This window comes from Alternaria arborescens (genome assembly GCF_004154835.1).
Source record: "Alternaria arborescens strain FERA 675 chromosome Unknown contig_17, whole genome shotgun sequence".
In the NCBI taxonomy this organism is placed as follows: Eukaryota; Fungi; Ascomycota; class Dothideomycetes; order Pleosporales; family Pleosporaceae; genus Alternaria; species Alternaria arborescens.
This window is the reverse complement of record NW_021167872.1, coordinates 178843-200009: the sequence shown is the minus strand read 5'-3', so window position 1 is coordinate 200009 and position 21167 is coordinate 178843. Positions and strand designations below refer to the sequence as shown.

General features: G+C 50.9%; 10 protein-coding genes across 10 annotated transcripts; 5 read left to right on the top strand and 5 right to left on the bottom strand.

Moving 5' to 3' along the window:
* Nucleotides 1-2238: 2238 nt before the first annotated feature.
* Nucleotides 2239-4710, top strand: AA0111_g7491 (hypothetical protein; the record flags this gene model as incomplete). The annotated part of the gene is made up of 1 exon (XM_028653832.1): nucleotides 2239-4710. One exon carries the CDS (start codon nucleotides 2239-2241, stop codon nucleotides 4708-4710), a length of 2472 nt encoding a protein of 823 aa, XP_028504802.1.
* A 54-nt stretch (nucleotides 4711-4764) lies between these two features.
* On the bottom strand, nucleotides 4765-5979 carry AA0111_g7490 (hypothetical protein; the record flags this gene model as incomplete). The annotated part of the gene is made up of 2 exons (XM_028653831.1): nucleotides 4765-5867; nucleotides 5916-5979. The coding sequence occupies 2 exons, from the start codon at nucleotides 5977-5979 to the stop codon at nucleotides 4765-4767; spliced, it is 1167 nt and encodes a 388-aa protein (XP_028504801.1).
* Nucleotides 5980-6319: 340 nt separating this feature from the next.
* Nucleotides 6320-7954, top strand: AA0111_g7489 (hypothetical protein; the record flags this gene model as incomplete). The annotated part of the gene is made up of 1 exon (XM_028653829.1): nucleotides 6320-7954. The coding sequence occupies one exon, from the start codon at nucleotides 6320-6322 to the stop codon at nucleotides 7952-7954; it is 1635 nt and encodes a 544-aa protein (XP_028504763.1).
* Nucleotides 7955-8514: 560 nt separating this feature from the next.
* Nucleotides 8515-8997, bottom strand: AA0111_g7488 (hypothetical protein; the record flags this gene model as incomplete). Its single annotated transcript, XM_028653828.1, has 1 exon — nucleotides 8515-8997. One exon carries the CDS (start codon nucleotides 8995-8997, stop codon nucleotides 8515-8517), a length of 483 nt encoding a protein of 160 aa, XP_028504764.1.
* A 563-nt stretch (nucleotides 8998-9560) lies between these two features.
* AA0111_g7487 (Alpha-galactosidase) lies at nucleotides 9561-11236 on the bottom strand (the record flags this gene model as incomplete). Its single annotated transcript, XM_028653827.1, has 4 exons — nucleotides 9561-10496; nucleotides 10552-10763; nucleotides 10815-11091; nucleotides 11138-11236. 4 exons carry the CDS (start codon nucleotides 11234-11236, stop codon nucleotides 9561-9563), a joined length of 1524 nt encoding a protein of 507 aa, XP_028504756.1.
* Nucleotides 11237-11488: 252 nt separating this feature from the next.
* AA0111_g7486 (hypothetical protein) lies at nucleotides 11489-12760 on the bottom strand (the record flags this gene model as incomplete). Its single annotated transcript, XM_028653826.1, has 1 exon — nucleotides 11489-12760. One exon carries the CDS (start codon nucleotides 12758-12760, stop codon nucleotides 11489-11491), a length of 1272 nt encoding a protein of 423 aa, XP_028504916.1.
* A 950-nt stretch (nucleotides 12761-13710) lies between these two features.
* AA0111_g7485 (Maltose permease) lies at nucleotides 13711-15526 on the top strand (the record flags this gene model as incomplete). The annotated part of the gene is made up of 4 exons (XM_028653825.1): nucleotides 13711-14040; nucleotides 14099-14763; nucleotides 14812-15076; nucleotides 15128-15526. The coding sequence occupies 4 exons, from the start codon at nucleotides 13711-13713 to the stop codon at nucleotides 15524-15526; spliced, it is 1659 nt and encodes a 552-aa protein (XP_028504765.1).
* A 1004-nt stretch (nucleotides 15527-16530) lies between these two features.
* On the bottom strand, nucleotides 16531-17973 carry AA0111_g7484 (hypothetical protein; the record flags this gene model as incomplete). The annotated part of the gene is made up of 2 exons (XM_028653824.1): nucleotides 16531-17571; nucleotides 17626-17973. The coding sequence occupies 2 exons, from the start codon at nucleotides 17971-17973 to the stop codon at nucleotides 16531-16533; spliced, it is 1389 nt and encodes a 462-aa protein (XP_028504766.1).
* Nucleotides 17974-18555: 582 nt separating this feature from the next.
* Nucleotides 18556-18984, top strand: AA0111_g7483 (hypothetical protein; the record flags this gene model as incomplete). The annotated part of the gene is made up of 3 exons (XM_028653823.1): nucleotides 18556-18600; nucleotides 18652-18732; nucleotides 18784-18984. 3 exons carry the CDS (start codon nucleotides 18556-18558, stop codon nucleotides 18982-18984), a joined length of 327 nt encoding a protein of 108 aa, XP_028504757.1.
* A 308-nt stretch (nucleotides 18985-19292) lies between these two features.
* Nucleotides 19293-20906, top strand: AA0111_g7482 (hypothetical protein; the record flags this gene model as incomplete). Its single annotated transcript, XM_028653822.1, has 5 exons — nucleotides 19293-19491; nucleotides 19705-19803; nucleotides 19853-20143; nucleotides 20196-20455; nucleotides 20511-20906. 5 exons carry the CDS (start codon nucleotides 19293-19295, stop codon nucleotides 20904-20906), a joined length of 1245 nt encoding a protein of 414 aa, XP_028504758.1.
* Nucleotides 20907-21167: the final 261 nt, after the last annotated feature.

Genomic DNA, 21167 nt, shown 5'->3' with positions numbered 1-21167 from the left:
GGCTGGTAGCGTCGTCCTTCCGTGCTGATCACTAGTCGATCAACCAGCTCCGCGGTTCGCAGCCTATTACCGGCAAGACGAGACATACTCTTTTGCCGTATGGGCGATGACCTTCGGCATCTTCTAAACATCATATTTGCGCTGCCGCGCAAACATCAACCCAAATATGATGAAGCTCCTCCAAGTGTCGCATGGCCCAGTCCAGTCAACAGCTTCAGCATGTCGTCTGATATTGCGTGGTGTCTCGGACATGAGCGACAACAAACCCCATTTCGTTCATCACCTATTCAAACCTGGCCGCGTGTTTTTCAGTCTCTGCCGTCTGACAGGCATGATGCCTCATCGTTCCTGGAAGCCGAAGCTGAGCAATGAAACTTCGCTACCAAGCCTAGGCAGCACTAGAAAAGGCCGGAAGCGGCTTGAAGACCTCAAGCTACAAATAAGAGCCTTGAAGTGCGTTGGAAGCGTGGTAAGCTACTGCCGGAAGCCATCAGGTACTACAACATTCTTGGGTGAGCTTGTCGTGAAGCTACTGCACACGACAGGATTTTCCTGGAACGCCCTCGTGGCGTTTGCCTAGACGCGCCGGTAACTTGATAAGTCGCGTTGGTAGCGATAGGGGACGCAGGCTTGAATCGCAGTAAATGTGGATAGCGTTCCGAGGGCTTGGCGACGTCGCGGGGTTGCTTCCGACCCAACTACAGTTGCTCGCCGCCGCGGTTGACTTTCCCTTGGAGATGTCGGTCCTACTTCTCGTAGATGAGGCGACTAAGAATCTGTGGCGGACCTCTAACATGTCATAAGCCTAATTGCATTTATCCATGGCATTCTCTTCGATGAAGCCGACGTGTGGCGCCGTGTAGCGTCATGACGGGTTTTCTGTTTCTCGAACAGCCCAGATCCCACCATCATGGCGCTTTGAGCCAGGAAATTTTGCGGAGTGGACCAACAGACTCGCGGACATGAGGTTGGTCTGGGTTCGAGGGTACTGTACCCTGCCGTGGATGGCGTCACACTTTCGCTCAGACTGTCTCAGGGGCTTTACGCTAGAGGAGGCGATGCGACACCAACAAACCTTATAGAATCCTAATCTGGTTTCCACTTCATGTTAATAGGCGTGGAGACTCCCGGGCGATAGAGATTGAGAGCGCGCGTAAGGCCCAATGTCGCAAATGATCCTGGAACAGAAGTGCAAGGTGTTGATGTCTACCTTCTTACTCTGGAGCCTACCTAGGTTTCCACGATGGAGAAGCTTTGACAGTGAGAGAGCATAGAAATCGTAGAGAGCGCTCTCGACTCAGCCATGCGTGCAATCGTACACAGGCTCGGTAATGCCTCCTAGACATTGATCTCGATAAGTGTGTTGGTCTGCAGTGGCAGGTTAGATGACAGGGTTGAGGAAGAGTTGATGCTGACGGCGAGCGAGACCAGAAACGACATGGTCAAAGCTTCTTGCTGAGTAACCATTCCTACCCTTACCATCCTTCGCGATTTTGTGTGAACGGAAGACATCGTTTGGTGTCGCTATAACATGTATGACAATAGCTGGTGCGAGAAGAAGATCGCTCAGTACCAGCACAAACTTGTGATAATGCGTCCGAATAAAGACGTGCGTGCCGAGTCCCTTTTATACTGTCCACGCGGTCTGAGGAACGAAAATACCTCAATCGCTCGCATCCCATTTGCCCTACGACGCGTTGAAAGTCCCGCAGGCGGCAAGCAGAATAACACAGATTACGAGCAGCGAAACACAGCGTTGATGCGACATTCCTGCGTGAGCGCCCGTGGTGGCTGAGGTGCAGGTATCTCGAAACTCTCCACCCACGTGCGAAGTGCGAGAAGCTCATTCGTCTGTCAGCATATCCGTTATTGCGATCTTAGGTTACTTACCCAGATTCTCCCGGACCAACACGCGACGAACGCCTCTTTGTGTCAAGACCCCTACCTACGATGCCCTTTCTATACCTCAGAATGGCAGCATGCTTGCGGCTTGCAAGGAGCCTTCAGGCACATATATATATGTCATCTCGATATCGGAGTCGACCCTAGTGGACGCCTGAAGTGGTCTTCCATGCCCCCAGGCTGCATATACGGCAGACTACAAGGCGACCGAACCTTCATTGCGAGTATACACTTCTACCCCGCGCCGTCTAGACATCGCCGCCAGCCTAGCAGCGTGACCTCACAATCAACACACCGTCGGTACTCTCGAATGTAGAGCTTGAACAGTCCACAAAGATGCAGGATGATGAGGAACGATATGCGGACGGCTTTGCTGAATACGGCAGCTATTTTGGTGGACCCTCCTTCGACTACCTTTCGCCGGCTCAACCGACTTCCTCAGCGATAGCAGGAGCGTCTAACGAACACGCATTGTGCTCAGATACCGACCCCTACAAGCCTGCTTACACGGCGCCTGGATACAAAGAAAAGGATGGTAATCTTCCTTCGACATCTTACCCAACGCCACAAATAGCGCCTTCGCCGCTGAACTATCGTCAAAGAGCCCAGAGTCGTGATCCTGCAACTAACGAGTTCTCTCAACTGCCGGTCAGCCCGGGCGCGCAAGCTTCCAAAGCTCATATATCACAGGATAAGGCTGAGTCTTCGCAACCACAACCTCTACGCTTTCTTAAACGTGCTCCAACAGCTCCTCCGACTCCTCCGATGTCTTGGGGAAGTAGCGCTAGCAACGGAGATGGCCTCTCAGACCGGATGCAGTCCATCTATATCGCTTCTGAACACCTTAGAGCCTCCAATCCGGCACCAGAGCCATTGAGGATAGCTCATGGAACTTTTGGGCATGTTACTACTACCAGCAACACAAGCAGTACTCGCAGCTCTAGTATCATCTCGTCGCCCATGCAAGGCTTGCCCGGTAGTCCTTTTCAGCTATCACAGAGGGGTTTCTCCATTTCCACTATGCAGAGTACAGAGAGCGAGGCAACTGAAATGAACCCCAGCGACGCTCAGGCTGAGATATTGCGCAGGATCAGTAGAAGAAATGACGCGCCAAGTCGGACGGGTCTCTCGTCTTTCAAGAAAAGCTTCTCACTTAAAAGGGCAGCCACTTCAGCAAAACCAGCTAGTGGACCGTCACAGGACACGTTGACTGACGTTCTTGAAGAAGTTGCTGCAGAAGGTAGCCTCTCTCTCGTCAAAGCAGTCATTGGTATGGGAGCTGATCCTATATATCGATCAATCGGTAAATTGAAAAGACTGAAGCACGAAGCTTTAGCAAAAGCTACCTTGAGTGGACGAGCAAAAGTGGTCGACTATCTTTTGAGGGAAGGGGCCACTTACGGAGAGACCGCGAAGAGAAGTGACTATACTCCAATGGATCGCGCGATACTTGCAGCTGCCTACAAAGGGCACGCGGATCTCATCAACTGCCTCGTGGCGTCGCATGGAGCAAATCCAATGGTTGAGCAATGGCCGAGGGAGATGTATGACACCCAACACTACTGGGCGGAAAACCAAGTCAGACTTGCGAAAACTAGTCTCCTCGATGGCCTTTCTAAATGGAAGAACGTTGATCAAGGCACAAACACACTAAAACTCATTATGCAGCATGAAAAGTTTGATCCAACGGCTCTAATTTCCGGCGTATTTGATAACAAGAGTGAGCTGCAGAGCGCTGAGTTTGGGCATCGCCCATGGCAGACAACGTATGAGTACTCGGTGCTAGCTTGCTTCGTCCGCGCTGGATGGGCAGACGCGGTGGAAGAGATGTTGAGCATAAAGGGAAAACCAAAACACTATGAAAAAGAAGACGATGTCTTGCAATATCAAGGAAAGGTCACCCGCTATGTGTCCCCAATCAATGCGTTGACGAAGGAAACATGGAGCAAGCGACCAGAGGACGCACTTCGCATACTAAGACTTTTGATCGACAGAGGCTTTGATCTATGTCTTGCACAACGCACCGCCACCGATCTGGGGGTGCGAACAGCGATCGGGCGAGCGATTTCAGCAGACGCTGCCCAAGGAGTCGAACTTATCTTGCAGGCCCAAGGCGGGTTAGTACGAGAAGACGTCTTCTTCCGTCGAAACAGAAGAGAGATAAATGCTCTACCACTAGCTGCTGCTCTCTCCTTCAACTCTCTAGAAGCGGCGCGCGTGCTGCTTCGCGCTGGCGCGCATCCTCGAGATCCAGCGTTTGATGACATGAACGTACTGCAGTTCGCCGCCTATCACAGTAGTGCAACCAATTCTTCGATGCTTACGGAAATGATAGGCCTTGCCCCGGAACTAACGTACGATGCGTTGAGTTTCGCCATCAACGGCATCAACAAAGATGCAGTACGTGTGCTTCTGGACACCATCTCCGCAGCCGCTCGACGCGAACAGATCGCCGCTCTGCCACCTATTCACGATATGCTTCTCCACTGCACTCCTCCCACCAAACCAGAGCTCAAAACGCAATACCTAGAGCTCATCGACATGGTCGTGCAATGGGACGTTGGATACGCGCTACAATGTCCGCAACTTCCGGCAATCTTGTCGGCAATTCGGAAAGACAACTACATTGGTATGGAGAAGCTGCTTCAACTTGGCGTAGTAGACGGCAGCAGCCTAGTGTTGAACAATAGAGCGCAGCCGCGTGGGGAGTTGGGTATGTGGACTATGTTGGAATGTTGTGAGTTGACAGACAGGAGTTCGGAGTGGTTGGGCCTATTGAGGAACTTTGGGGCGCCATTGTATCATTGACGCCTTATCGCGTTCCAGACTCAAGAGACTGTTGGGGGTAAACAGACATTCCTATCATGTTGTTGGTTTCGCTTCGCTGGGGGAGTCTCCTTTGGTGTTTGTAATTTGGTCTGAGGGTGCTACTAAAGGCAATTCCGAGGCTGGCTCAACCTTGGGCTTCCGTCCCCATTTACCCTTAAATTTACCTCCTTGCTGCTTGATCCTTTCTTTCTTCGTCTCAGCTACCCATTCTCCACGGAATCTCTGTCTAGGCTTCGTTTCTTTATCCTGCGCCATCTTCCTCTTCATGCTTTCTTGACGTCCATTGACATGCCCTGAGTTCATCGGATTCGCCGCAACCCACTTCTCAAGCTGTGGTTTGAGCTTCGGACCCCATGTGGATTCGCCAGCATCCAGTTCTGGGTATGTGAGGGCGGAAACAGTATCCGGAGATCTGGGTGAGGAATCGACGGTAAAGTTGGCTTGGCGAGTGCGATCCAGAGACGCCATGTATGAAAAAGTGCTGCATGCAATACCCAGATCGTGCGCAAAGCTGCGAACGTAGAAACCAGAGCACACAGTCAACCTGATACGCGCTGCAGGCGCTGAAGCAGGCTCTTCTCCGCCAGGAAGTGCAAAGGAATGCTCTCCCATGTCATACCAATCTAGCAGCGTGCATTCATCGACGTTCATCTCTCTACTCTCCAACTCTCTTGGTAACTCCTTACCCTGTCGCACGTACTCGCAAGCCTTGATGCCATTGATCTTCAACGCAGAGTATACTGGAGGGACTTGCTGGATGGTTCCTCTAAAGTTTTCCAGCTTTTCTTCGACCAACTGACGAGTGATATGCGAGATATCTGCCGATTCAACAATGGTTCCCGTACAATCATAACTGTCGGTGCTAGCACCAAACACAACGACTGTTTCGTAAGTCTTGTTACATGCTAAAAACTGCGATAGTGATTTTGTACCGCGCCCGATCCCTACAATAAGTACGCCTGAAGCCAAAGGGTCGAGCGTGCCACCATGACCTAAACGAAACACCTGATCGGATGATTTGCTGGCACGTTTAGGTTGATGCTTGAGCAGCGGCGCAAATGTAGTCGATGGAGCGAATGTTGATTGAAGTTTGAGGAGGACGTCTGCTGACGAGACATGTGCAGGCTTGGCTACCGCTAGGTGGAGTCAGAGACAAGTTGCGAAATGATGATAAGATGGCATACCAAAGATGCCCTCTAGGAATGGCTCAGCTTGTTGTCCGGCAGCCGTCCTGTCTTGGTCTTCCATTGTCAGTCACGTCACGTTACGTCGCGTTGGTAGGTGATTGACTCTCTGCGCTAGACGGAAGAATTGCTCTAGATCGCGGGACTAGCGCGTTCTGAGCTTACCCCACCACACGCCCTACGCCTTTTGAGATGCGCATGCCTTGCGAGACGCAGGCATCAGTCAGGGAAAGTCCGGGGCAGCTGTGAGTGTATCACAACCATTTGCTAGACCACCTTCATACACATCCTTGTGGTAAAGTTAGCGGCGCCGACTTCGGGCTGGTCCCTTCATCTGACACCATCGTTCCTCAGTCATTCTCACCAATCTTAATACCAACCCGACGATTGCGACTACCGAGCCTATGGACCATCAGCGAATGAGCGATTGGCAAATGCAGCCCTGGAGTGAGGACACTATTGACCCTTCGTGGTTCTCCAACTTCCTAGCCACCGATCCTGGACAGGATGCGCCTAATGCTGCATCTGGTGCGCCTGCCGCATTCAGCGTTGACGACTTGGCAATCGACCCGAACTTCCACGACTTTACGTTCGAAAACACATCACAACCAATGAGCACTGTGACTTCTCCAAGTCATCCGTTTGATGCATTCCAATTGAATGAGACTCACGGACGCCCACTGGTGCAACGGCAACATACACTTCCACGTCGTCGAAGCAAGTACTTTAAGCGCAGATCGACTGGAACCGCAAGTCCGATAGCCATACCTGGTGGAAGTCCCCGACACGAAGAAGGACAGTCGCTGGCTATCCAGCGGTGGCGGAATTCGCCGCCTGAAGACGAGGCTGCATCTCTATCGGCCATCTACCATGCTTTGGAAGACAGACCGGTAGGTGCTTCACCACGCATTAGCCGACCCTCTAGTAGTGACGCCTTTCGCAAATATCGGGGCCCCTCGTCAACGACCAGTCTCGACAGCGCTGCCAGCGAATCTTCATTGCGATCCGTGAACTCGAGCCATTCCGCCACGTCACAGTCGAAGCGTCGCAGTCAGGCCACCAAAACCCGGAAGGGCAGAGTAAGAGGCACCAAAATGAACGACCCAGAGCGTATTTTCAAATGTACATTCTGCTGCGACCCTTTCAAGCACAAGTACGACTGGACACGCCATGAGAAGTCTCTGCATTTAAACCTCGAAAGTTGGATGTGTACGCCGCACGGGGCTTCAGTGGTACTACCTCTGACCGGCAGAGTACATTGTGCATACTGTAGTGCACTAGACCCGACGCCCCAGCATCTGCAGCAACACAACCATGCGGCATGTACCGATGGTAACAATACTCCGCGTGTCTTTCATCGAAAAGATCACCTTACCCAACACCTTCGCCTAGTACATGGAATCGAAACGCTACCTCTGATTGACGACTGGAAGCTTGAGACTTTGCCAGTAAAATCTCGATGCGGCATTTGCGATGCGAATCTGAATAGCTGGGACGAGCGATCAGACCATCTGGCAGCTCATTTTCGTGAAGGCAAGACTATGGCCGATTGGAAAGGCGAGCACTGCTTTGAGCCCGATGTGGCGGCTCGTGTTATCAATGCGTTTCCACCCTATCTTCTTGCCGAACAAGCCAATACCGTCGTGCCTTTCTCAGCAACTAACCCTGGATCTATCGACCACACAAAGCAATTAATCTCACGCATCCAACTTGAAGAGCCAGCACAAGAGCCTCCGGCAGCAGAAACCACACATACGCCTGATCAACAAGCCTTTGAAGACTCCTTGACGGCTCTTCGAGAATTGTCAACACAACATGATCACGACTTTGCTACTGTTCTTACACGCCATCTTAGTCGCTTCGCAAGACAGCAGATGCTATCAGGAATTATTCCAACGGATGAGATGTTTCAACGCGAATCGCGAAGATTGTTGTATCAGGATCCGGACGATGGGTGGAACCAAACAGTAGCAGACAATGCCAATTGGCTACAGGACTTTCGTCGTCGTAGTGGCCTTGAGGGGAGTCCTAACACATGATGATAGTGCAACTCTGCCGTAGCTTTAAAGTATCTTTTCAAGTCCTCTCGGCAATCTATCCATACTATCCTCTATCTTTGCAAGAATTTGGCCGTCTATCGTCAAACAATACCACCCTGCAAAGTTACTCGGTCCTTGAGATATGATAGATTGATGCTGCTTATCTGCCCAGCTCTTCCGAAGAACTGCAACGCGCGCTTACCTGTCCGAATTGGATTTTCATCGCCTAGTCCGAGATTTAGCTGGTCTGTTCTAGCTCGAAATGCAAATAGAACCCAGATCGGATCTTGATAGACCATGAAAAGAAGTTTCTCACCAATCCAATGTCCAGCCTTTGGAATCGCCTCAGCAACGAAATCATCACTTATCTGCGACCATATTTCTTCTGATAGCGTCACGGGAGAAAAGCTTGCTTCACCTCCCAATACCAGCAATGGCATCTGCAACCTCTTCCCGCTACCGAACACCCAAGTGAAGTAGGCTTCGTCATCCCAGGCCGCTGCAAAGTACTCCATGCCGCTCCTTAGAAACCCGGGTTTGGATATCTCGTTCGTGTAGCGCTATAGTTGGTCTTCGCTCAAAGCCGCTGTGCCAGAATAACTCGCATGAAAAAAGTACCAGCTCAGCATCTGCTTTTCGCGCCCTTGAATGAAGAATTCGGCTGCATCAGGCACGGAAAAGAATGCGAGTTGCCAATTCTGGTACAAGCTAGAACTCGTTACCTGGGTAGGATACCCGTAACCTGGGAGAGCATATTCTGCGAGAATGATAGCTTCAACAACCGATGGGTGTTCTATAGCAAGAGAAGTCGCAAGCCCTACGCCTTTGTCATGTGCAAAGACGTATGTAGACGTGATGTTGAGGTAATCTAGGATGGCTTTGAGATCGATGCCGGCAGCTGCAGCCGTGTAACTCTTTGAGAAAGGAAGCGCTGAGTCTCCGCAGCCGCGTATATCTGGGGCGATCACAGTATCTGCTGTTACATTAGCCTGGAGGGGTTTCGTAATGAGAAGTGGCGGATGGACATACAGTTCCTTCACCATGGTAGCGGAAATGAATCGAAACGTCGTCGAGCTGGATACGCTCATGCTCCCATTCATCGAAGCTTGATAATTGCGCGAGCGTGAACTGCACTAGAGCGAACGTGCAAATACTGATAGTACTGAAGAGATTAATGATGCAAGAGGTCAAGACTAGCTATATTTCAGAAACTCAACGTCCGCAAGCACAGCTTTATCTTTTTCATTTTGCCGACACTTTCAAACGAAGCTTTAGTCTCGTTAGGCCTTTTGTCATTTGCTTCACATGCAATGCTCTCATTTTGCTGCTCTTTCCTATTGCGATACATGACTGTCCATGAGGAGGCATAAACAGCTGACTGAGCATGGGGGCTGCATCGGGCTTAAGCACCAGGCTTACTAAACTCGGTCTACCACAATGCCGACGGGAACGAGAAAGTTGTTCGTAAAAGCGCACGTATGTGGAATATACCATTCGGAAAGTAAATACGCAGGATCGTACGTCAACAATCTGCACTTCGATTAGCCTTCACCAAGGCCACTTCTTATTCCCTATACCAAAGGCATCTTACTAATCATCAGTGTCGTTACAATTCGTCCCTTTCGTTGCCATCTTCTCTCGAGATACTCTTTGCCTCGAATGCATCTCCCTCCTTCTTAACTCTACGTAGACGTAGAACTCGCGCAGCGTGACTCTTCACATCTGCCTTGAGCATTCCACCAGCTTCAACTACGCCAATCTTCTCTCCAAATAGTCGCGCATCCTCTTGAGCGAGGCCTTTGGCGTAAGGGATCTCAGTAGCATTGTACCAATTGGCCTTTGAGAGAATGGATTCTCTCTGCACATGAGTATCTGCGCTGAGTAGTTCTTCGGCGGTAGCTTCAGGCATGCGATGAGCCCAGAGGTCGTGTACGGCCCAATCATACTTCACGTGCGGTGCTGATCCACCGGGTCCGTATGGTATGAATATCTCGGCCAGTGAGACGCTCATCTCCATGTCCTTGCCACCAGCGTTAAGGAGTATCACGACTTCGTCTCCATTTTGGAGATGTCCAGCCCAGACGTGTGTCTCACCAACACCCCACTCATCTTTCGCTACACCTTCCGTGTCCCTTCTAACGCGTGTTACACTTCGCCCATGGGGATCCTGGCTAAGCGCAATGATGGCAGGGTTGTTGATGATGCTAAGAGCAGAAGCTGGCATATTACGCAGATCGTTACCAAGGAAGAGCGGAGATTTGAGCGCGGCCCAGAGCGCAAAGTGCGCTTTGTATTCTTCGTCGGTCATACCGCCCTGACCGACTTCAAGCATATCCAGATCGCTCCAACCCCCAGGAATGCTACGGTCGGCAAAAGGGGCGACTTTGTTGAGAATGAAAAGTACCGAGCAATGTGTACCTGGTGCTACGCAGTTGACATCGCCTGGTGCCAAACTGTTGCATCCACAGAGGTCATCAGGACGTGTGAAAGAGTCGTAGATATCACCCGTGATGCGCCAGCTGTTAGATATACTCATTCCCCACTACAAGAAGTCAGTTTTTGCATATCACGGTAGGCTGTAATTTCATCTTGCTTACAGTGTGAACAAGATCCTCTCCCCAGTTGCACAAATTGAGGAGAATGTTCTTTCCTGTCGCTTTCAAAGCATCAGACATGGTTTTGAAGCGATTGAACGACACTGATGGTGTGCCAACGCGACCCATGTGGTAGCAGCTGTCATACTTCAACATGTCGACACCCCAACCTGCAAAGCTTTTTGCATCGTCAACCTCATGGTCTAGTGACCCCTCTAATCGATGTCAGCATGCTGCAGAAAGCAGAGGTGAATGCTAAACCATACCGAACCTCGCACATGTCATCTCACCGGCGCTGCTGTACATGCCGAACTTGAGGTCTTGACTATGCAGATGATCTGAGATGGAGTTCAAGCCGTTGGGGAACTTGTCGAGCGCTGGATGGAGTTTTCCATCCTCATCCCGACCTTTTGGATCTTGCCAACAGTCGTCCAGCACAACATAGTTGTAACCCAGATCTCGCAATCCTAGGCTTAGGATTTGTGAAGAGGTCGTAAGAAGAAGGTCTTCGGAGACGTCGCATCCAAAGGCGTTCCAATTATTCTTGTCTGATCAGTTATAGATCTGAAATATTTTTGATGGATCTTACCCAGCCCATTGGTGGTGTGATAGCGAGACCATTGTTAATGGCGGTTGCGCTGCCCAGCAGCGTCGTCACCAGCAGAACGCTGCTACGTGAATTGGTCATGATGGAAGTGTAATGTTGTTTCTCTGTGAGAGATGCACCAACGGTGTCTTAAACAGTCTTCTACGTACGTGCCATCTCAAGTGGATCTTAGGCGTGGATGAATGGACCCTTGCGCCAAGTCCGCAGAGTTGGATGCGGCATGTCGGAGGCTCCGCAAGGGCAGGAAAATCGGCGAGTTTTCCGCCGCTAGAGCCCGACGCTCATGCTACCCCACCATGTTTGAATGAGAGCTACTGACTCGATCCTGCACGATTACAGAGATAATCCTGAATAGCACGATAGCGGGGATTGCCTGCTTAACGCGAGTAGTGCTTCGTACTCGGGATCATTGTCCCTCGGCTCGAGCTCCATATGAGGTGCGAACTGCACCAGAAAGCGCAGCAACCATCGATCAAGAACGAAGCTCGTCTCTTTGCTTCGGAGACAAGTTTGATGAAACGCCCGTAGACGACTCATCGCGCCGTCAACACTTGGCCAATACGTTTTCAGACGCAAGAGTATCTCAAAGTTGCGTTCCAACCTGGACTTCGATAAACGTATCTCACCCTCGTCGCCAGAAAAGAGTAGGGTATGGATCTGGACAGTGGAAGCAACGACGAGAATGTGTGAAACTGCCGAATACAAAACTTCATTACCAGATGTAGAATGCGAGCGATAGACGAGGGCGCATAGTCGGGCTGCATGTTGCTTGCAGGCGTCAGCATATTTTGCAGAGTCGGTTGGCGCGTCAATTGACGAAGACAAAAATTGGTAGTTGAGAAGCAGCCCGTAATGATAATAGCCAAGATACACAGCTATGAACATTCGGCCAAGGCCACGCGATGCGAAGGCTTCGAGATTTGCTGGCGTATCACGCATCTGGTGCGGGATTTCCTCTAACCAGACGTCGAGATCGCGAGAAAGTTCTCGTATGCCTCTTTCAAGTGGTGGGCCTTCGAGATGTTCTGATACGCACACTCGATTGAAGTCGATGATTCTTGCCAGAATCCGGTTGAGCTTTACCATTTCAGCAAGGAGGGGAGAGTTAAGGTACGGCGTTTGGTCGCTGAAGTCTCCCCTTAGATCGTTATTCATTACGGAGAACGGTATCTCATCCACTGGAAGGGGCACAGCGCTATCGAATGGCATGATACGTGGTAGTCTCACGGCTGTGGATGACCAGACATCAACCATACATAGAGTCCACCAAGTTCTGATGTTGACTTCGCGTTCCACCAGGCTAGTGACCGGATGATTGGGAAGATCAAGGGCTAGAGCTAGCCTTCCGCCCATACTGTAGTATAGGTTCTCGACGTCTGTCTCGCCACTCGCAGCGGCATATGCTCCCAGCAAAACGCATACCTGAACCGTTACAGGGGTGAGCTCGCGGATACTGAAGAGCTTCTCGCTTGATGCACGGTAGACCTCGCCCCTTTCTCTCGGATCAGTTCCGTCAAAGAACTCGTCGGTAGAGAATCTTGCAGCAAGCGCAAAGATAGCATAGAGCACTATATGCGGTACCCGGTCATTGGTCGCATCGTCCATGAATGACGCTTTATGATACATCGAGTGAAATTGGTCGTGAATGTAGTCGAAATACAGCTCCACTAACGCTCGCCTCAAGGCGGCCGGTGGTAGATCCTCGTGGCCTTGGTTTGGCAATGTCTTGGCTTGGAGCGAGAGAGCTTGCTGAGTTGCAATACTCTCATGAAGTCTAGCCTGGCGATTGGCATAATAGCCTCCTTCTGGTGGGCCTCGGAGACATTGTAGGCCATGTGACAAGCAATACTCGCACACCGTTGCCAGCCGGTTTGTCGGATAGATGCATTTGCGCCGACGAGCTCTTCAACCAAATTAGCGGGTGCGCGCCTACACAGACTAGGATAGCATATCAAAGGCTTACCGACATGCACTGCATGCAGATGGTTTGCGCATCACTAGGTCTGAAGTTGCGCAATAATCTGGGGATGGAGAGCGGAAAACTGGCGGAGAACCGAATGAATGGGCAAAAGAAGGGAGAAGCGGGCCTGCATGACTCGCACGTCCCCCCGGACGGCTGACCAGAACTGGAAACGGCTACGCTAGGCCAAAGCACCTATTTAGCGGCGGTATACTGGCGGAGAAGTCTCTCACGACCTGGTGGCCGACTGGGCAAGCCTCGCTCTAGTTGTGATTGGCTTTCTTCGCGCACTTAGACGCCCCAGCTCTCCCCATGGGCACTCTGTACGAATATTCCGCCATGTGTTTCCCCGCAAGACAACCCGCTCTTGCCCCTTCTCGGCCATTACCGGGGCTTAGACTCCCAAGCACTCGGGCTAGCCCTTCACTTGTGGCATGGCTCCTGTAAATGGTTCATCTCTTGACTATGCATACAGAAGGCTGGGGTCTATATAGACCGCAGATCCGTCCATGTGGTTGACCTGCATCTTTTCGACAGGTCAATACCAAAGACTATCTCTCTTGGCCCCTTCACATACTCTGGAGTCAAGTCCAATATGGCTTCAATGGAGAAGACCACCGGCAACGTGGCCACCGAGAAGGTCACCTCAACACAAGGACAACACAATGCGGTCGACGAGACGAGCGCGGCTATCAACAATGAGCACAACATGTCGGTCCGGCAGTCCTTGAGATTCTGGTGGAAAGCGATCGTATTCTCATTCGTCATATCGCTTTGCGTTGTGATGGAAGGCTACGATACAAGTCTCATGAACAAGTTCTTCGCCTTTCAACCATTTCGAAACAAGTTCGGCGATGAGATTGATGCCGATGGCAACAAGCTTGTCTCTTCGAGATGGCAGACCATCATCCTTAATGGTACTCAGGTACGCATATACACCAGTGAAGGTATCAGCTCAATGGACTTTACTAACAAGCACATAGGTCGGATGCATTCTCGGTCTCATCGTCAACGGTTATGTCACTGAATGGATTGGATACAAGAAGACAATGATCGGCAGCATGCTGTTCATGACTGGCGCCATCTTCATTCCGTTCTTCTCTACAGGACTGGAGATGTTCCTTGTGGGAGGCATAATCCAGGGTCTCCCATGGGGTGTCTTCCAAACACTGGCAATTTCATATGCCGCAGATCTCTGCCCCATGCATCTGAGAGGATACATGACTTCGTGGATCAACATGTGTTGGGTCATCGGCGGTCTCTTGTCTACTGGCATTCTCACTGGACTGATGAAGAACACGACTCAATGGGGATACCGCATTCCTTTCGCTCTCCAGTGGATCTGGCCCATCCCTATCATCCTAGCTACCTTCCTCGCACCGGAATCACCTTGGTGGCTAGTCCGACAAGGTCGCATCGATGAGGCCAAAGCAGCGATCCGCCAAATCACTACACCTACAGACGGCATTGAATTCGACCTCGATGCGCACGTAGAGATGATGGTTGTCACTGACCAGTACGAGAAACAAGTCGGTGCTGGAACCAACTACTGGCATTTGTTCCGAGGAAGCGATCTACACCGCACTGAGGTTTCTGCCATGGCCTTTATCACCCAAGCTCTCTGTGGTGTTCCCTTCATGGGCTTTGGGTAAGTTCTATCATGTGCTACATGGAGGATATACACTGACATTATCAGAACTCAATTCATGCAAGGCGTAGGCCTCAGTCAAGACGACTCCTTCCATCTAACCATCGGTCAGGACTGCTTGGGTCTAGTTGGATGCTTTATCGCCTGGTGGATCATGACGCGCTTTGGCCGACGACCCATATACCTCGTTGGATTGTCCGCCATCTTCATCATACTCTTGATTGTTGGCTTCATCGGCCTAGCGCCGTCTACGAACAAGAATGCAAGTCTCGCTGGAGGTGTTCTAATCATTCTCATGATCTTCTGCTTCCAGGTAAGTTTCATACATTACGTCTTGCAGCCAATCGCAAGCTAACCCAATCAGCTATCCCTGGGACCCATCTGCTACTCTCTTGCAGCCGAAATCCCCTCGTCGCGCCTCCGTGTAAAGACTGTCGCACTCTCTCGCGCTTCATACAACTCCATTGTCTTCGTCACAAACACAATCATGCCGAAAATGGTTGGCAAGAACGACTGGAATTGGGGCGCGAAGGGTGGTTTCTTCTGGGCTGGTATTGCACTTCTGTTCATCGCGTGGGGATACTTCCGTCTTCCTGAGCCAAAGGGTTTTACCTACTCTGAACTGGATCTCATGTTCGAGCACAAGGTTTCTGCGCGCAAGTTTACACGTGAGGCTGCGGATGCGTTGAAGCCTGCGTTGACGGACGTCGCCATGCAGTACGAGAAACAGAATGGGGTCGAGCGCGTAGAGTCGCATGCATGAGCTAGCTAGTTGCGGTTGGTATATCAGTGGTGGTAATTTCAGTGTATGCTGTCGTCGCAAGAACCATTAACAATAATAAACTTCATTGACATTTTATTCAATCCCAGATCTCTCTCTCCCGTATTCGTCTTCTACTATTGCCAGAACCTCGCTACCTCCTCATATTTCAAACCCCCTCCATGTGTATCATTTGGTGTTGTGGTTTGACTGGACTCGGGTTTCGTCATTTCGGTGGCTTCCATGCCCCAGCGCTCGAGCTCCTCTTGACTATCCGTCCATGTATCCTCACTTAGTTGTGGAATTGCGGTGGGTTTCTGACTCGACGGTAGCTGTACAGGGATACAGCTTTCGCTGCACGAGTAGAGTGTGTGCCGTTGTGCCCGACAATGGCCGATGATGTGGTCGTGTTGGTTCGTTGTCGAGACGACAGTGGCGGTTGTTGTGGTGGATGCAGTCATTGAGAGGTGTGTTGGAGTGACGGCTAATGATGTTCTTCAAGCACCTCGGATGCTGTCAAAGTATTTGTTGTAGTAGTGGATGTGATGATGTTGATAATGATGTGGGTTTGTTCTGCTATGACGACCTACCTTTTATACTATACTGCAACAATTTCGAGAACGTGTTTGTCTCACTATCATGTAGCATCTAAGATAGACCAGAAGATACGAGGTGGCTTTGCTCAGCGTGTTGCGCGGGTGGCGTTATCCCGTTGTGCTAATTTAGCCAAGGTGGTGAGATCGCAAGTGCCCCATGCTGGTGGCACCACTTCAGTTTCAGTGCGCCGCATGGTCACGCCAGATTTTAGCCCAACAACTAACAACAGTGTTGTACAAACCGATGTATAGCATATGGCACCATAAGCCACTTCACCGGACAGACTAAAGTAGAAATAGTTGCATTGATTGTGTCAAAGCTGACCAAAGGTTGGAAAATTAACTTTGTGACAAGCGCCTATGGGGTATCCGGGATCAAAAGAAGATTAATAAGAGGAACGAAAACCAATCCTATGCATCCGATACTGGCGGTGATGGTGGATGCGTCGGGTCCAGATGCTGCCTCTTTGCATCTGGTAGTTGGTCGGATTCATCGCATATGCGCTTCATCGACCCGTTTGCGGTATTGCCATTCTGCGATTGCGCTTTCTCCTTGTTCCTAGCGATCACCTTCTTCCATTGCGCTTTGACACGCAACACGGATGTCACGCGCTCGAAATGCGATATCGGTGGTGCGGGCTCCATATTCAGACAATCAATCCTTCTCAAGCCAATCCGTTCCTTGTTGTTCAACGCCTTTGTAAGAAGTCTGGCCATGTAGTCGATCTGTGCTTGGTCTAGCTCCGCGTCACGGAGACCAAACCGTAGGGTCAGAAAGCCTTTGGCCCTTGGGCGGTACTGATGTAGAGCATCAGTTTTCTCCGGTCCGAAAGGTGTCAAGAATATGTGCTCTTGATTTGGCTGAGGGTTACGACTACGGCCCCAAAGTTGGGAAGGTGTATCGATCCGTCTAGGGTCTTGATTGATGCGTTGCATCAGGCTGAAGGTAGAGATCGGACGCTTGGGGTCTTTGTCGAGGAGCTCATTGGCAGCGTCGATGAAAGCACGGGTATACGAGTTCGGTCCGGGTGCGGCAGTAGTTTCGTCGAAGTGGCAAGCGCTCAGTAGCTCGAATTTCTTCTCTTCCTGCCTGCTGGACTTTACGAGATTGCTGGCGTAGCAAGTATCCAGAATAGTCAGTACATCGGCCTCGACATCTTCATGACGCAGCTGCTCCTCAGCTTTGTTCCAAGTGGCTCGGGCTACAGTGCTAAAGCCCGTCTCCTTGGAAGGATCTTGGGTTCCCGTAAGCTCCAAAGTCTTGGTTGCTTTTTGAAAGATACCGTGTCCCGTGTAGTAAACGATGAGTAGACTCTGTGTCCCATCATGCTCGCAGATGAACTGGCTGATGTGATTGTCGAGCTGATGTTGTGGCTTCTTTCGTATATTCAATTCGACGGTCTTGGTCTGGTAGTGAAAGCGGCCGCGGAAGAGAGATTCGAGTTCTTGGGCCTTTGGGTTTGTCAGTCAATCAATTCTGTCCCGATGTGCTTCACCCAAACATACCTCGTCAGCAGTTCTTAGCTCGTCCAGATGGTCTGCCCATTTGATCAGAAGCACTGCAACTTTGGTGTAGCCATCTGCAATGTCCATGTTCTTTGCAATGGCCTCGGCCCACCAGTTCTTCTGTGCTTCTGCGTTGGAGCTGGCGTCATCTTCCTTGCCAGGCGTGGTCTCTACGAGAGGTTCGCCATTCTGGGGAACCGGCTCATTGCGCCTAGGCTCGTCTTCAACATATCGTATCTGGAAGTCGGCATTTATGCTCTTGCCTGGGAGTGGGTTTGCGTTGGCAGGAGCTATCTCAGTCGTTGCGCCGTTCGCGACGCGTACCGTGGAGTCTGGGAGAGGAGCCATTGTTGTGTGAGGCTTCCAGGCTGCGAGGCTGGAAGAGTTCGCAGGCACCCGCCATTATGAAGGATGGAGTTCACCGTCATGGACCAACCTTCAGCCCCCATATTGGGTGGGACATGCAACACGGCTCGAAGGGTGCGGAGATAGCAGGTGCTGCCCGCCCCGGCCAATCAGCGCATCGCGCAATTACACCACCACCGTTTGGGGGCCAAAAGCAGTGCCTCCACCATGCACTCTCGACGCTCGTCTTACCATATTGACCAAGCGCCCCATGTCATGACCCTATGCGGCAAATGGCAGCAAACCATGACGGCTTGCTCAGCGACAGCATATCCACAGAGGGGTTCGTCGTGCAGAACCGCGGAATGCGCCTAGCAAGCAGTTCTGTAAGCTGCGGCTGTGCACGTAAATGTGCCCCCAACTATTATCGATACCGGTCACGAACCTAGGTTGCCTGGGGCTGCAGCAAGTACACGGTCAAGGAGGCCAGCAATAGCGTTTCTCTATAATAGCAGACAGCCTGCTCGTTCCCAAGGGCATCACCTACAAGGCTATCCTGCCTCACTTAACACACTTGCAGCGACAATGGCAACCGACATGCTCGAAGCTGAGCCTTTTCAGGCCGCCGAGGTGAGTCGTGCCCCAAATTTCACGCCGCACAGGGCTGATGTTCAGGCACAGGATCAACACTCGGACTCAGCGCCCGAAGTCCAAACTCCTCTGACCAAGTCTGGAGTTGGACATATCACAAACCCGGAAGCGGTACGTCCGTTCTTTTTTGAACACACATAGCTGGCTCTGACGAAGACTCAGGCAGAGGCGCGCTTCAGAAAGGGCGACCTGGTGCGCAAGAAGGCATCGGCGTCCAGTGGTGCTCAAACCAAGGCTGCCTACTCGATTTATGCGAGTAGGAACAGCCCGCATGGGTGGGTCGAGTATCAGCTCAAAGACTTCTATACGCACAAAGTGGACGGTACTTGGACACGCGAAAAGGACCTGAAGGCCGGTGCCTGAGCAGTGGTACCATCAATGTGGCTGAGTTCACCGGTGTGCCACAGGCAGCTGAAATCGTCATGCGTGCAGTCAATTATGGGAAGGGGCGTTCAGGGCGTTGGGGGCTGAGTCTTACGGATACGGCGATCGCTTTTCTCAACCTTGCTTTCTCAACACTACTTACACTCCTCTGTAGCCACAACCTGTTAGCCACACCTCACTCTTAATGCCTGCTTGAGTGATTTTTCATTGTGCGCAAAGAACTCGCCCATCTTCTTTTCGTCACTTCTTCGCTTCCGTGCGGGTCGCGCTTGCCTTTCTGCCTTGCAATGACCCCTCCTCGTACTATGACTGGGGATACGTTCACCGATGAGAAAACACCTCCATCGCCAGCATCTCCAACGAATACCGACACGACCTTAAGAGGAGATGCTTTCATCGAGATAGCGGACGAGAATAGCGATTGCCACTCTACCATCTCGCCCTCCGTGCGAACGAACGAAGTTGATGTTGAGAGTGCACAGCCTCGTACGTTTCTCCATGCGACCGTTTTGGTCCCCAAAAATATATCAGCAACGAGTCTCCGCGCACCAAAGATAGCCAATATAGAGCATCGAACGTTGTGGGATGACCGTTTCTGGTCTGACGGCTCGTATGCATGACATGATTATAGCATATGGCCAGACCACTCCGGGGGCTAGAAGATTAAATCTACATTGAGCAACACTGATACATCTTCAGAAACCGAGAACAAGCGGCCTGGAGTCTTACAACGCGTGACAGGTTCATTTCGCTCAGAGCCAGACCCCATATTCGTGACTGAAACTAACACCCGAACACGTAAGCACGCCAATGCCTCCCTATATCGCTTAGTGCTGATGACGGTCAGTGGAAGGAACACCCAACGGCTTCCCAAGGCTTGCGGCGTTCCAAGCTAGTGACACAAACTTCGCGCTTTATCGATCGTTCAGTTACTTACACTCACGAGTCCTCCTTGATCTACAGGATGAGATTACCTCCTTAGAAGCAGAGCTTGATGAAATCGACCTGGAGGACTCTTTCGAAGACCAGCGTCGTCTGATGTCGAGGGACTACGATGCTAGCCAACCTCATGGTGAAGGAGCGCCTCGGAGCCGTCGAGTCATACTTCGCGAAATTAAAACCAAGCTATTAGAATATGGTATGCATACGCCGATAAGCAATCCGGGCACAGACAACTAAGCATGATACAGATGAGGTGCTAATGAAAGCAAGAGACCTTCAGTCTTTTCAAAAGCCGTCAGATCGAAACTATCGTAGCCTACGACGCTACTGCTACAAGAAGAAACCTCTTTTGGATGAAGGGCTTGAATCCATTCGTACTAAAGAGGATATGGTCACCATCCACAACGGCCGCGAATGGGCGACCTTTGATGGCGGTGTTGAGACCGTCATAGGACAAACAGACAAGTTCCTCCAGAAGGTGTTTCGAACGAAAACACCTCCGCTACAGGTATGCATATTATGTTCTTGAAAGTGAAAAGACACACCACTTACCTATTTTGCAGAAGTACTTCCGAACTCCGGAAGCACAAGAGAAGACCACCGATCCCGATATCTCATATTACAGCAGCTCGCGTATTGACAAGCTGGTCAACATCCTAATAACCTTCATCATATTCTGTCTGCTCGTGATACCAGTCATCACCATGTACCAGTTGACGAACACGGCTGCACACATTGAGGTTGACCCTTCGGGCAATACGACTACGACGAGCACCATCGATACTAATAAGCGAGACACTTTCAATGCGGTGGGTGTGTTAATGGTCTTTACTCTGCTGTTCAGCGCCGCAATGAGTCTACTGACGAAGGCGGCGAGACACGAACTCTTCGCGGCGTCTGCCGCATATTGTGCAATCCTGGTTGTATTCATTGGGAATTTCACTGGACCTGGCAATTGACCGTTCCTCATGAGAATAACAACGACGAAATGATAACGGTCCTAATGACATCTATATACTCCATCTAGCTTGTGCGTTTTGAAATCAAGATGACTACAAGCTTCTCGTGGGTATGATGAAGAATGGGAGTATCTACTCGGTTCTGCTCAGTTGTCCCATCATACAGACCCATGAGAGTCTCTTCCCAAGACTCATAGGTTGCTTTGCCAACTAGACGAATGCACCAGTAAACATACGGGTGGAGATATAAGCCTTAATGCG